This window comes from Pinus tabuliformis, chromosome 2_2, assembly GCF_031772625.1.
Source record: "Pinus tabuliformis cultivar Carrire ecotype Pingquan chromosome 2_2, CPIR1, whole genome shotgun sequence".
Classification (NCBI taxonomy): Eukaryota; Viridiplantae; Streptophyta; class Pinopsida; order Pinales; family Pinaceae; genus Pinus; species Pinus tabuliformis.
The window spans coordinates 887,642,766-887,655,549 of record NC_142300.1 but is presented as its reverse complement, the minus strand read 5'-3'; the positions used below and the strand labels follow the sequence as shown (position 1 = coordinate 887,655,549).

Here is a 12,784-nt window from a genome sequence, read left to right as displayed (position 1 = left end):
TATCTACTGAATAATTTGCACTACTACTGGCTCTGCACGATGCCGGTCTACACTGCTTCCAACACTGCGCTACGCTCCTCAACATCTAACTGCCACTAGCCTACAACTGTTGCTCTGGAATCTGACTGCATCTCTGACACTGATCCATCCTGCTATTGAATATTGTGGGACCCCGTAGCAGGGTGATGATCCATGAGGAGGACACCTCAATGGACCCTGCCCATTTGGCACACTGGAGTCTCATACTCCTCCTCACGGATATGGTTTGTCACTATTTCCTTTTGAGCCTTATCCCTTATTGGGACCTTTCTTTACTTTGCAACCCATACTAGACAACTCGTACTTCCTCTGGTACCTGTCCCCGACAACTGGAATTCGATCTGCTGCCCAGATCTACATTCTGGTTAACTCGCATGACCTCCTCTGGCAATCTCATATGGACATCTCTACAAAGTTGCAAAATCTACAAAAATAAAAAATCAGAAAATAAATAGGAATCTCCCTATTTCCCTCTGCTCGACTCCTAGATCTACTACATGCACTCCCTTTTGGAGTGAGGAAATATGCTCACAACTACTGCCAATGTGCAACTGGAATAATTAGATCTCTAAAAATCGAGATCCCTTGAGAGAAATTTTCCCTCCGCGGTGTGTGCTTTTCTCTTCCACCCGACGCTAATTTTGCTGTTGCAACCTGTTGCAAAAATGTCTGCATCCAACCAAGGAATCTGCTCAATGAAAATCTGAGCTGGTGTTGCTCCCTCTACCCGCTAGAATCACTATTCTGGGCAACTCAAATTTTCTGCAATCCTGCAACTGAAAATCGAACTTCCCCAAGGAATTCGATTTGCCTACCCTGGGCTCTGAGAATTTCGGCCTGCTGCTCCCTTTGAACAATAAAATTCCTTTCTCCACTTCTGAGCTTCCCGATTGATCACTTATGCTTTGATACCATGTGAAAATTTCAAAACTGAAATCCTATTGTAGTAACTAGTATTAATTCTTCTAACTGATAAATTAATTATTCATTTTATTGTTACAGCAACAACAAATTAAACACACCACAACCTTCCCAAATAAAATTCTGCAAAAAAAGATATCGTTGGAAACTGAGAAAATTTAGCACACACACATAAAAATATGACATCGTTATTTCTAGACAAAAGTCCTCGGAAAAACCCAACTTGGGAAAACCAATGCAGCAGTTGAGGGTTTTTATTATTATGCAACAATTAAATCTAAGTACAATAATATGGATGTCGAATCTGGCAATCCTATAGAGAAAAATACTAGCAAAAATCTAGTGAGGAATTTTCCTTACCCCATAAGCAAATCCGGCTCTGAAGACTTGCCTCTAAAACCCTATACGAATTTCCCTACGTCACCCTTTGTGTAGGCTCTGTGCACACTCTAATCCGTATGGCCTAGATCTCAATCTGAGCTGATTCTTCTACTTGCCACTGACTCTAGAAACGCTTCTCCTGGCCTCTGCAAAATTTCTTCTGCCACCAGAACACTGAAATGACTTCCTTAATATGCAAATCAAACTGCCTCTAGGAGCTACTACGCAGTCCCTGCGTCAACCTCTCTGTGGCTCTTCTGTCTCTCTGCAAATGCACTCACTTTATCTAGAAATATTCCTCCATCCTCACTCTCTCGTCCCATCACTGTCTCTTCTTTCTCATTAAAGCTCGAACTCTCCAGCAACTGACTGCCACTAATCTGGGAAATCAAATTCTCCAAGTGTCTCTGGTGTCTTCTCCATCACCACATCAATCCCTTCTTATATCTTCCTGTTGGGACTCCAACGACCAAGATTAAATCTTAATCAATGGCTCAAATCATTTTTGGATCGATCCGTGTGATTTTCTAGAATATTCTCGCCTTGAATTAATTAATTCTGATTAATTAACCATATTCCCTATGTTGGATGGTGTTGTCATTGATGTCAACCCATGGAGTTGATTGGTTTTGACTTTGACCAAAAACACCAATCATTGATGTCAAATGGTTAATGAACACTTCTTAGTAATTGTTGGATTACATCAAGATGGCAGCTATATTGTTGGATGGTTAAAAACCCAAGTCTTAGGGTTTGTGTTCCCTGGACTGAGGATGTGCCCCGACTTTGTCGAGGGTTTTTGGTAGGTCAAATCATTGAGTTTGGGTCAGAGATCTATGTCATTAGATTCTCCTCGAAAATATGTTTCTGTTGATATGTGGTACGCCCCGAGAGGTCTCCTGGTTTGAGAGATATTCACAATTGAAGTTAGTGACCCCAGTTTTTTCCCAGTCTTTTGGCTAAAACCCCAGGGGTAGTGACATGACACCTCCTCCTATGGTTGTCAACATATGACATTGTTTATCACTGTAATATCACCCCATATAAGTTACATAACTTCAAAAACCAAAGACAATAAATCAATCATTGACTTAATACACTCATGTGTCACCTACAAAACACACCAAAGAGGGTTAGTGTACAAATTCCTTAGTGCTTAAGCAAACAATTTATTAATAACTATTAATTTTATTAAAAAGGAAATTGTTTTTGAAGTATCCTAAAAAGGCCTACCTAACAAAGCCCCTAAGACTTCAAAACTATCCAAGTCAATAAACTTTAGGAACACACATCACTCCAAACATATACGTAATGTATATCATCAAAAGAAAAGTGATTTTGTGATCTTGTAAAAGGAAATCGGAATGCTAATAGGAGCCCCTCTTATACCCACACATAAGCCTATAAAAAGACCGTGTATACTCCAAAATTATCATTTCAGCGAACTATTTTATGACCTTTTCTCTGAAATAATTCGACTTACCTGAAATGCGACAACGAAGGATTTCTAGGGAAGACCAGCGAAGAAGTTCAAAAGGAGGAACAAAACAGCAAATTAATTTGGTTTTTTTATTATGATTTTTGTTTGGGTTGGAGGTTCCTTTTAAGTGTTGGTCACTCTTCTTAATGAAGAAAATAGGACCTATACACTTCAGATCTGAGGTAAGATTCAGGCCTTCTCTAAATCAGGGTTTCCTTTTTCTTGGCTTTCAAGGATCATTGCATTTACTGGGACCTAAAGGCATTCAGACCTGTGTAGAAGGGTATTTCTATTATATTTACTTCTTGGTTTTTGGTTTCTTTTGGGCGTAGACTCATTTAGCCTTTTTGCTTTCTTTCGTTGGTTTAAGGCTTGAAGAACTGTTATAAACTTCAATTCTAGGACAATGAATTATATTAGGTCTGTTATGAATTGAATTGAGGCAGCATGTCATGTGTGTTAGGTTCCTATTAAGGCAACAACTTTTAGGACATAGGTTCTTGTCATGATAGCATATTTCTTGGGTGGTTTGTATGACTAGGACAGTGAATTTATTTAGGATTGTTCTAGAGTCTATTCTTGGGTATTTTTGTTTGAATTTGGAATTCATTGGGCAATTCTTTGTAGTGTTAGAACTTTGTAATGATTAAGGGTTTGACCTGCTTGGAAGTGATGTCTCCTCTTGCGCATTGAAGCTACTCAACAAAGTAAGAAGCAGTGCTATTGTTTATATGATTTAGTAGTGGAACTATGTCATTCACTATGATGAATTAAGGTTTGTAACAATAATACAGTAACCTGATTGTATTAACTGTGGTAACATGTACATTAACTGTGTATGACAGTGTGACATATTGACAGTGACCTTCTTTGAGCATAAATATGCACATATAACAGCAGCTCTTAGATTTGACAGCTAGACAAGACATTATCATGACAATACAGTGATAATATCCTTGACTTGACAAGTTGTGAACAGTTCTTGCAACTATCCTAACAATAATATGACACTTGAAATATAACTTAAGTATAATGAGTGACTTATGTATATACTATATACAGTTAGTTAGAGTTGTGTTTAGTCTATTGACATGACCTTGTATTAAGGTGACAACTAGTGTATACAGTGACTTGAATACAACGGCTAAGCAAATGATGGATTTGACTGATAACATGACAGTTGACATTATCTTGGCATTCACTATTGTAGCATTGCCTTGACAACCTATTAGGATTGGCATTGATGTGAATATATGTGATGAGACAACAAGTGACACATTGATGCATTAACCTAGATTGGCAAACTAAAGTGTGAATTGACATGACATAACCAGTGGACCTAACATACAGATGCTTGACATCTGATTGATACCTTAACATGACAAATACCTAGATTATGAAGTGAACCATTGATTGACTTAGTGGGCATTCTATGGTGTTTGACTTTGAACCTTACATTGAGTTTACATTTAGTTGATAACTGTCTTGACTTTAACTATACTTGACTAAGACACTATATGACAATATTACATTACTATTTGATTTGACATCTACATAAGACATTGACATTGAGTTGACACCTTAAGTTTGGCATGACTTATTGACTTGACCCATAGATTAAGGAACATAGACATATGACAATGATGACCTAGGATTTGACTTGTAGTGATGACCTAGAGAGAGTGTACAAATGACACAACTGTAACCTTGCAGGGCAGCAGGACTTCAAGACAATATCATCCAGTTGTACAAGCATATTGACGTAAAGATGGATAGCAGGGTTTGACTAGTTGAGCAGCAGTGTTTACATGTATGCTGGTAGCTCTCCGAGGACAGAGCTTGAGAGCATTGGTTGCAGGTCATAGGGATGACTTGAGGCACCTTGGTTTGTGCCATCATTTGACAGCAGTGCCATATGGTTGCAGTGTGTTGTCGCGCAAACTGGCACGACAACGCTCAGACCAGGGGCTGTCACTCTGATCCCCGGTCTCTCCGTTTAAGCCTGTCTCCCACGGCTAAGGGGGGTAGACCCTGAGGAAAGATAAGGGCCAACTGCCACAACAGTTGGGCCAAGAGACGAAAAGCACTAAAATGATTTGACGAATTGAGCAGACCAGTGCCTTAAATATCCAGCAAGAAAACCACAACGCTCCTCGAAGGACGATATCCAGCAAAACTAAGAGATAAATTCGCTTCAAATAACAATAAAACCAGATATCTAATTTAGATTCAGATCACAGCGTAAAGATATGCAATGATAAACGACTGAATGTAGTAAAAGTAATTCTCCACACACGATTTTTTCTTTTTTTCTTTTTTTTTTTTTTTTTTTTTTTTTTTTTTAAAAAAAATTAAAATTTTAAAACTAAGTTAATATTAAAACTAAACTATATAAAAATTCAAAACTAAGACTAAAGCCTAAAATTTCCCTTTTTTTTTTTTTTTTTTTATTTGAAATATTTAAAAATGAAAATTTTAAATCTAACTATACCTAAGGTGAAAACATTAAAATCTAAATTAAACAGAAATAAAACAAAGTCTAAAACCTAATGAAAATAAAATCTAATTAAAAAAAATCAAACCCTCCTAAATGGAAACCTCACGACACCTCTGAAAATAACACGCAATACCTAAACTAAATCACACCAAAACGATGACTAAATCCGTGAGCCTGAGAAAAAAAACATGAAACGCAGCTGCTGAGGGTAACATCGACGGCTAACAAGGATGCGGGTAGACCGGCGATAATGGAAACAGCAGAAACGCTGAGGGCGGATGAATCGTATGAAGACCGAGCCCTAAATGCACGCCTCCCTACCACACATAACAAACAGCCCGAAAGAAAAATGAAAACGACTGCAGTGCGATGACCCTCAGCCACAGCAAACTAAAAAAAAAATTCGACGCGGAGGACCAAAACTCTCGATCTGGGCAACTGACGGCAGCAAATACACACAAACGACCCGGCTTCGAAGGTTGATCTTGATGCTGCGCAGGTGGAGGGTGGCGTGGCTATGTTTTGATACCAAACAGCACGCAGAGAAGGCAAAGGGAATACGCTTGCAGGGGAAGGACAGAGATTTCAGGAGCCGCGTATTAAGTTTGCTGAAACCCCCACCGAAAATCACAATACAATCCAGAAAATAAAATAAAGAAAAAAAACTTAAATGCTTCTGCAGCACAATCAGAAAAGCGATGAGGACGCACTCTCCCAAAAAAAAAAACGGTGATTAAGGGCGTGAACTGGGGAAGGTGATATGTTTGATCTGATGACAGTGATAAAACCCTAGCTTTGAGAGGAGAAATCGATGCATAAATGAAAGAAAAAGACAGCCTTTTGGAGCAAATCGATTTAAGCTTGCTTGGTTTGATGAAAATGCTGAATAGGTTCCACCAGAAATCAAATCATAAGCTACTCAAATCTGAAACCTAAACTGTGTATACATTCACATTTCAATTTTGTTTCAAAACTTTCTCTGTCATATTCAGTATTGTGCTTGCAGTTTTAAAAGAACAGCAGGGCTTTGAGAATACCTGGGATGGTTTTGGATCCTGCAGAACGCACCTTTTTCACGCTTGACTTTCACTCTGGCGCAATGTGTTTTCAGCAGCAGCATGGGCCTTTGAAACCCTGGAAAACAGAAAAAACAAGAGCCTAGCAGGGATATGCAAAATTTTCAGAGTAAAACCTTCAAAATTTACCCACAGTTACAGAAATTCTACAGCTCTAGAACAGCCAGATTTAACCATGATTACAGTAACATTTTCAAGATATCAAACATTTGAACTTTACTGTGAAATAAAGAAAATCCCTCATGTAAAACATGCAATAAACTTTAACAGATTAACCCGGGGCACAATCAGCTGGGCTCTGCACAGAACAGCCTGTGGGAGTCGGCTGGTTCAGCCCAGAACTTCCCCAAACGCCCACAAATAGCCTTCACCCTAAAGTTTCCTGCACACCTCAAGAAAACATCAGCAAACAAGGGCAAGAGATGCTGCTAGATTTCAGAAGAAAATGGAGATACCTGCCATTTTCCAGAAACCCTACAGCATTCAGACCCTAGCACGTGAGCAAGATACCTGTGCTCACAATGCTCTGAAAAAAATCAGCTATTTTAACTGTTGAAAAACTGAAATATGCAGAAATTCAAACACCTCACAGCAGTTCCAGAGAGTAACACCAGCCAGTTTGAAACCCCAAAGTCTTTTTTATTAATCAGAAACCAGTTTACAAGAAGAGCTTTCAGTACAGACTCACAGTTCAGATAAACCTGAAAATGACCTCCTAAGACCCTACATAAAGGAAATGATCCCAACGGCTAGTTTTGGGTGATCCACAAAAATATTATTATTTTATTGCTTACGGTTTTTGCTTTATGCTTTTTATTTTTTATTATTTTTTATTTTTCAAAAAATTTTTAAATTTTTAAATTTTTTAATTTTTTTTTTTTTTTTTTTTTTTTTTTTTTTTTTTTTTATTATATATGAATTTATTATTTTTATTCATTAAAAAAAAAAAAAAAAAAATTTAAATTTATCTTAAGACGGATCATCAAACCCAGCCGTTGGAATCATCACCTAGGACCTAGGACTCATGAGGGGATTTACAACATTTTCAACCCTCAAGACACATTTCATCATGATTTTTTACAATTTTTTTACAATTTACATCTCAAAGGGATGAATCCACTTTAACATAGACCCTCATAGACCACCCAGATCTGCGACACAACTATAATCTAGCAGAGTAACACGCTAGGATTCTCCTAAAGTCCTAATAACGAAATGCATCCCGGCTTTGGGGTTGGGTTTGAAGGAAAACTCTGCCGATCCATGGATCGGTGAGACTAAAAACCTCCCGGGACGCAGATCGTCATTAGAAAGTTAGGTCCACCTAGGCAACTTTACATACATGACTCTGATCTGCTTAGATTATTTACATTTTAAACATGCAGACTGGGTTTACAACAAAAACAATCAAGCTGTCGATGACTGTAGGCTGGCACGGACATGTCGCTCAGGAGCTATCCTTCTCTGCCAACAGGAAGGAGGTGTACTGCATGGGTAGTTGACCAGTAGTGGTCAACATCTGGCTCTACTTGGGGACACGTTGCTGCACTGGTAGGAATGTGAGAATCCAGAATCTGCATCCATACAACACACAAATAAGAATAAGTAGCGTCCATTCCCAAATCATCATATGCATTAAGTACAGGAAAAATAAAAGCTCTTCATTTATTGACTAACTAATAACATGAAAAGTAAATCTAATCCTAAAAACAGAAATAAAATGCTGAAAAGACAAGGAGTAGGGATAGAAATACAATACAAAAGATGCCCCATGGCATCAGATATCATCTCTGAAGAACAGCTTGAGCATTTGGCCGTTTGCTGGTAGATGAAGTGGTTCACCATCCAATCTGCTCAAGTGGAATGAGTTTGGTCCAGCTATATCTCTAATGATGTACGGTCCCAACCACAAGCTGTCAAACTTTTTATGCTTTCCTGGTTTTTCATTTTTGCGATCCCAAAGCAAAACCATATCTCCAACCTGCAAAGATCTAGATCTAGAGCATTTATCAAAGCTTTTCTTAATATTAGATTGATTTTTGCATATATTTTCAAACGCTGTCCGACGTGTCTCATCTAATTCCACAATCTGATCTATCCTATTCTGAACAACATCTTTATCAGTGGAAAAATTTTGGAGGAGCTGATAGGCTGGCAATTTTAGGTGCACAGGTAAGGTAACATCCAAGCCATAAACCAATTCAAAGGGAGATTTACCAGTAGACTTCTTCTTAGTAATTCTGTCCGCCCACAAAGCATACTTGATTTTGCTGTCCCAAAACTTCTTGTTATCTCCTACTATTTTCTTGATAATGGTTATGAGATTTTTATTACTTGATTCAGCCAAACCATTACCCTGAGGATAGTAATTCGACGAATGAGATAAGATAATGCCATATTTGAAACAGAAAGATGTAAACTCTGAGGAACTAAAAGCCTTGGCATTGTCCGTAGTGATTTTAGCGGGGACACCAAATCTAGTAATGATGTTATTCTCAATGAAATCCATAATCACCTTTTCAGTGGCATTCTTAGCAGGAATGGCTTCTACCCATTTAGTGAAGTAATCAGTAGCAGTCAAAATCCAAGAGTAGCCATTGCTAGAATTTTCATGGAACTTCCCTATGAAGTCCAGACCCCAATGCTGAAAAGGTGCCCCTACAATAACAGGCTGTAGAGGAAGGGCAGCAAGCTTCTGTTTCCCAGTGAACAGTTGACAGGCTTGACAAGATCTAACAAACTTGTGCACATCAGAAAAAATCGAAGGCCAATAATAGCCAGCTCTCAGGATTTTGTGGGCAGTAGTTCTAGCGGCATAATGACCACCACAAAATCCTGAATGAAATTCGGAGATTAATTTTTTGGACTCAACATCGTCAACACACCTAAGCACTATGCCCTCTGGATTTCTCCATCCGAGGCCATCCTTCATAAGGCAGTACTTAGTGGCTTTTAGTCTAAGAGCCCTTCTTCTATGAGCGACTAAGTGGTTAGGACAAGCAAGATTTGTTAAGTAGTGAACTATGTCCTGATACCATTCATGCTCAGCTAACTTTCTTAATTCTGGTGAAGAAAGATCGTCAAGGCAGAACAAACCAAGAGTCTTTTCATTACTTTCAGCTAACATTTGAGCCAAACCTTGGCCTTTGATCAGCTTAGTGGGTCTAATTTCTAAATCATACTCCTGTATCTTAGTAACCCACCTAGCACGAGTCCCTAAGCAATCAGTTTGAGTTAATATGTCCTTAACAGCAGAATGTGGGACGAAAGCGATGATCTTAGAATAACCCACATAAGTTTTAAAATGCTTAAGAGACTTGACTAGGGCATAGGCCTGCTTTTCCATGGTATTGTACTTCAATTCGGAATTTTGAAGTGCTCTACTCATGAAAGCGATAGGCTGCTCGTGACCCTCTCTATTCTTTTGAAGTAAGACACCGGCAATGGTATCCTCAGAAGCGAAAGAAAAAATCATGAAATCTTTGGAGTAATCAGGACTAACAAGGACAGGAGCCTTCGCGATAGCAGACTTGATTTCTTGGAAAGCCCTTTTGCCCTCTTCTTGCCAGACAAATTTCACATCTTTCTTCAGAAGACTTTGAATGGGCTTAGCTATTTCCGCATAATTCGGGATAAATCTCCTAATAAAATTTATCTTTCCAAGGAAAGACTGAAGGGACTTGAGGTTGTGCGGGAGAGGAATCTTTTGAATTGCTTCAACACGTTCAGGATCGACCTTGACTCCTTCCTTAGAAATGATATGGCCCAGAAGTTTCCCTTCAGTTACCCCAAAGACAGATTTAGCCGGATTCAAAGAGATCCCATATTCTCTGCATCTATCGAAAACTTTCCTAAGATGATCTATATGGCTGATACCATCTTTAGAAAACACAGTAAGATCGTCTTGGTAAATCTCGATGATTTTCCCAATTAACCCCTTGAAGGCATAATCCATGGCCCTCTGGAAAGTAGCCCCAGCATTTGTTAACCCAAACGGCATTCTGATGTATTCAAAAGTGCCCCATGGTGTTGTGAATGTGGTCTTGTGTCGATCTTCCTTTTTAACCCAAACTTGATTATACCCAGAAAAACCGTCTAGCAATGACATCATTCCAGACCCAGTTACTCTTTGCAACAAAGTTTCCATTTTTGGCAAAGGGTAATTATCCTTCTTGCACGCTAGATTAAGGTTCCTAAAATCGACACAAAGTCTTATTGTACCATTCTTCTTCCTGACAATCACCAAATTCGAACACCATGTCGAATGCCTAGTTTGAGCGATGATTCCTGCTGCAAGCATCTTCGCAAGTTCTTTTTGGACCAGGGGGGCTAACTTAGGATTAATCTGCCTAAGTTTCTGCCGAAAAGGTTTAGCATTTTCGTCTTTTAAGGGAATAGTATGCTCCATAATATCTTCCCTGTAGCCCTTCAACTCATCATAAGAAAAAGCCAAAACATCTCGATATTCATGAAGTAAACCAATTAACTTTTTCCTTTCCCCCAGACTAGTACCTTTACCGATTTTAACCATTTTCGGACTTTCAAAAGTACCAATGTTAACTTCAAGGTACTCGCCTGGGTCCAACTTGTCTTCTTCTCTCAGCTTCGTGGCATCATGCCGATCAAAATATTGCTCTAAGGCAACTACATTTCTGGGAGTGGGATTTATGATATGTCCTTGATCTAAAGACCCATCCTCGCCAGAAACTAGCCGGAAATCCTCAAACTCGTCTAAACTATTGAGAAAACGAACGACTTGCTTTTCATCATTAAAAACTTGCCAATGCTCTGAGTTGTCTGGGACAGATGGTCTGAATATTATCTCCATTTTAATTTTATCGTTGATTAACTCATCAGACAACTGGAAAGTGCTAGCAGCTACGGCAAGTTCATCTGCCGAACTATTTAGCTCTCTAGGAATTGCTTCAAGGTTAAGGGCATCGAAGTGCTCCATAGTATCCCACACAGCATTTCGATAGTTTCTTAATCTCTGATTTCTACATGTGAATTTGTTCTTAAGCTGCATGATAACCAGATCGGAATCCCCCTTTATGTTAAGCAATTTGATCTTCAAAGCTTTGGCCAATTCAAGGCCCAACAATATGGCTTCATACTCAGCGACATTGTTGGTTGCTTCAAATTCTAGACGATAGGCAAACTTGAATACGTGACCAAGGGGAGACTTAAGCACAATCCCAGCACCCTTACCATGACCAGAGGAAGCACCGTCGAAATACATATACCAGACTTCATCCTTAAGATCTTTAATCTCATCATCGGGAGGAATTATGAAATTGGACATGATAGCATAGTTCCCGATGTCAGATTTTTCTTTAATTATCTCGTTATGAGGCTTTTTAGGATTTTCAACATGAAATTTCCTCTCAGGCTCTCTATTTAGTCTAACAAAACCGTCTCCGCTAGGAGAAGGAATCATAGCATATGACCAATTCATCTGAATGCTTCCCCCTAGATCAGAGGCCCACTTCCTAGATAACAGCATACCCCAAGCATCAGGTACATCAACGACAACAATATCCATAACAACCATGATGTCTGGGTAGACCGAAAGATGAACTTGCAAATCCTTGATTAAACCATGTACCTCGATCTTCTTAGAATCCATGGCGCATATATTATAGTAGGGTCTGGAAACTCTTAAGTTAAGCTGTTCCATAACCTTTTTAGTCATAACACAAGCAGATGCGCCTGAATCCAACATGCAGTTATTCAATTTATACCCATTGACTAATAAGGTGATAAAGAAGGGTTGATGATCCTTGTTATCAGCATCTACGCTTTGCAGATAAATAGGAGCATCATGATAGTCAACCTCACGAATCTTCTGCTGAGAGGCGTTGACTTGAGGACCCTGAATTGCTTTTAGTAATTTGTCTCTTTGGGAAGGGATCTTAGCGATCTCAGAGACGGGAACCCAGATTTTAGCATTATTAAACCAACTCCCCAAGTCGACATCTATTCCCGAATTTATACCAGGGTTTAAAGTTCGAGGAGGAATTTGATTCCCGCTCTGATCCTTATCCCTTCTCTGGTATGTCAAACCCTTATCTCTAGCAATTTCCAGAATTTTCTCAGGAGAAGGTTTCTCACCATATAACCTAGCCAAAATGTCATCTTCGTCTTCAAGGTTATTTATGCTAAAAGCGGATTGAGGATTCACAACATCATAGCTCCTTTCCTTAACCTCTATCCAATCATTCATGGGCAAAGGGAACTTGCTCCCTACTACGTTTATTTGCTCACCTGTCCCAAGCATTCCATTATCGAGAAGTCTTCTGATAATGGGACAAGAGGACTCTTCGTGAAAATCAGCACAAGCACGACAGTAGGGAGGAGCATCATCCACCAGATTGGTAAGCGGATTAGGGG

General features: G+C 39.1%; 1 protein-coding gene across 1 annotated transcript in view; it reads right to left on the bottom strand.

Moving 5' to 3' along the window:
- Window positions 1–328: 328 nt before the first annotated feature.
- LOC149195871 (pyrophosphate-energized vacuolar membrane proton pump 1-like) overlaps window positions 329–12,784 on the bottom strand; it is a 120,915-nt gene continuing 108,459 nt past the window's right edge. Inside the window, exon 4 of the mRNA XM_089408051.1 lies at window positions 329–463. Coding sequence (XP_089264177.1) covers window positions 329–463 — 135 coding nt within the window. The remainder of the gene's footprint in view (window positions 464–12,784) is intronic.